The sequence below is a fragment of the Alligator sinensis genome, unplaced genomic scaffold (assembly GCF_000455745.1).
Source record: "Alligator sinensis unplaced genomic scaffold, ASM45574v1 scaffold27_1, whole genome shotgun sequence".
Classification (NCBI taxonomy): domain Eukaryota; kingdom Metazoa; phylum Chordata; order Crocodylia; family Alligatoridae; genus Alligator; species Alligator sinensis.
In genome coordinates this window covers 335,198-337,969 of record NW_005842554.1, presented here as the reverse complement: position 1 = coordinate 337,969, position 2,772 = coordinate 335,198, and the positions used below count along the sequence as shown (strand labels likewise).

Here is a 2,772-nt window from a genome sequence, read left to right as displayed (position 1 = left end):
AAACCCACCCCCCCCCCCCCCCCCCCCCAACAGAAAGTTTGAGCAGGATACAAACAATAGAGGTTCCTCTACTATGCTCCAGAGTCATTCTCCAGGATTTAGGATTCCTGGTGCCCCCTACCTCTCCTACAAGTTAGGTGTCAGAGAGAACAAGAGCTTTTCCCTTCAACGGTGGCTTTATGAAAGAATCGAGAAGAAAGCCACAGAACCTCAAAAGTGTGTGTGTGTGTGTGTGTGTGTGTGTGTGTGTGTGGCGGGTGGGGGGGATTGCAGTGTGCTGGTGATGGGATTGCAACGCTCTTAATGTAAAGCACTTCAGGCTAGAACGTTTTATTGACAACTAAATGCCCGTAATGAAATATTTCTTTGATTTCCGTGTCACGCTTTGCAATGGACTGGATGCTTGGTCTGGCTGGTAACGTGTTAGCCAGAGGGCAATCTAAGTTGTGCATCCTGTAGGCTTTTTGATATGGTGAAACTGCCTTTTTTTCCTCCGAGAAGCAGGATCAGAGGAAGACAGTGTGTATCGTAGGAAGAGGGTGGAGGTGATGCATGGATTTCTGAGGAACAATTAAACCTTGTGTAGCTACATGCACGTAGATTCGTTTGTTCAGTTTTAAACGGTTTGCGTAGGGGTTTCTTCTGTCACTATCACAGCGCAAGCGATTAAAGAAATATCGTGGCTCCGAATGCGACTGTGAATCAAAGAGAAGGCAACTTGGGTTATTAAAGAACAAGCTGTTGACTTGGGAAATGTAAAAATCAATTGTACTATGACCCCCGCCCGCCCCCCCCCCCCCCCCCCCCCACACACACACACTTGCTTTCTAAAGGAGCTACCTTGCATCAAACAGTTTGAAATATTTGAGCGAAACACCCAATTTAAGATACTGCTTAAAAGGGGATATTTCTGTTTGAAGATGGTTCCCTCCATTTACCCTCTATTAAGTCCACAAGGAAGGAATGGGTGAGGTAAAACGTGCATGGTTTATTTGAAATTCTGTAGCATACAGAGACACAAAATTTCATTCAGCACACACACAACGAAATTAAATCATCATTAAAAAAGGAAACAGAGGCAAATTTCTCTATTAAATATGCAAAGCAAAAATTATTCTTGCCTTAGAAAGTGCAGAGTTAAATATTTGCAAAATAATAAGTTATTTACTAATAACTTTTGATAACCATAGTGAATTTTTAAGTTACATATAAGTTAGACCTTTCAAAAAAATAAAACTTTCCCCTGGGTCGATGCATCCTGGAATAGAACACGCGCACACAAACTACTCAATTGTGCAGTAGAGAGAAACTCATAAGCCAAATCCACGAGCTTTTTACCGTGAAAAGAAAATTGCCCAGATACACCACTGCTTTCCTCATTTCAAGGGGAAACTTCATAAATATGAGATTTAATGATTTGATTGTCGAAGCGTATTTTTACAGTGAAATTATAATGGATATTAAATTTTGAAGTGAAACAAAATCAAAATAAATCCCCAATTTTCCAAACAAACCATGAATCTATGAGCGTGCTATTTTTTCTCTTTTTTCTTTTCTTTTTTCCTATTTTTTCAGCTGATGAGGTAGAAACAGAACAGTTATTGCAAAAATGCGATGGATTTGTTGCTAGATTAGTCAGAAGCCAACGAAAACCATGCAAGTGTGTGTGTGTGGTGTGTGTGTGGTGGGGGAAGCCCTTCAAGTGAATGCTTGTTTAAATAAAGAGAGTTTGACATGAATGACGTGCTATACAGCAAAGAAACTCGATAGAACAGAACTTTCCAACATCTGTGCAGTGATATCCCAAGAACATATTTACACTCGTAAATGGAAAAGAAAAAAGAAAAAGAGAGGAAGAGAATGTGGATATGAAACCGAGAGGAATAAACATGTATCTTTTTTCAAGTTTCATTGATTTTTTTTCTCCTCTTACATTTTGTAATAGTCAGTGGAAGAGGGATTAATAAGGGGAGCGGGGGTCAAAGTCTTCTCTCAAACAAAGGCTCGAGACCTGACTTTTTTCACTCACCAGGACTATTGTACAGTTGTCTAAGTTTCTCCTGTGTGTTGCTGTTTGCTCTTTTTTTTCTTTAAAAAGCGAAGTCTTTATTAGCCATGGTAGCATGATCAGTTCCTTTCTTCGCAAAGACAATCGCGGACTCGAGAAGAGGGAGAAGTTATCAGTTGCCCCCCCCCCCCCCCAAGTTTTTTTGTTTTGTTTTTTTAAGAAGTAAACTACAGGAAAACGTGAACTGCCTGGTTTCTGCCGCGGGAGCTGGGAAAGGGAGGCAGGAGGTCTGATCTGGAGGTGATGCTGTTTGGTCTTCTCTCCCCTCCCGCACCTTCTCAGTAGGTGGCAGAAAATTTCATCCTTTTCTGCTTCTGTCTTTGATTGCAAAACCAGACCCGCACCACGTTCTTCTTCAAGTCTAACTTCTCTGCAATGGCTGCGATTTTCTCCGAAGAGGGCCTGGGCTGCACAGCGAAATAAGCTTCCAGCGACCTCTTCTCTGGGGCAGCTATGGAGGTGCGCTTGCGTTTCTTGTCCCCACCCGTGTAGATCTCAGGCTTGGTCATTTTCTCCCTCTGCGCCCGCTCCGCCTCCTCCAGCCAAGCCTCCAGGATGGGCTTCAGGGCCACCATGTTGTTATGGGACAAGGTGAGGGACTCGAACCTGCAGATGGTGCTTTGACTCAGGCAGCCCACGCCTGGGATCTTCAGGTTCGCCAAGGCGGAGCCCACGTCCGCCTGGGTCACCCCCAGTTTGATCCT

At 43.4% G+C, this 2,772-nt stretch overlaps 1 protein-coding gene across 1 annotated transcript in view; it reads right to left on the bottom strand.

The window, feature by feature from the left end:
- Positions 1-2,346: 2,346 nt before the first annotated feature.
- Positions 2,347-2,772, bottom strand: part of LOC102381835 (brain-specific homeobox/POU domain protein 3) — a 1,816-nt gene continuing 1,390 nt past the window's right edge. The window contains exon 2 of the mRNA XM_006032178.1: positions 2,347-2,772. This exon is cut by the window's right edge and continues 501 nt beyond it. Coding sequence (XP_006032240.1) covers positions 2,347-2,772 — 426 coding nt within the window.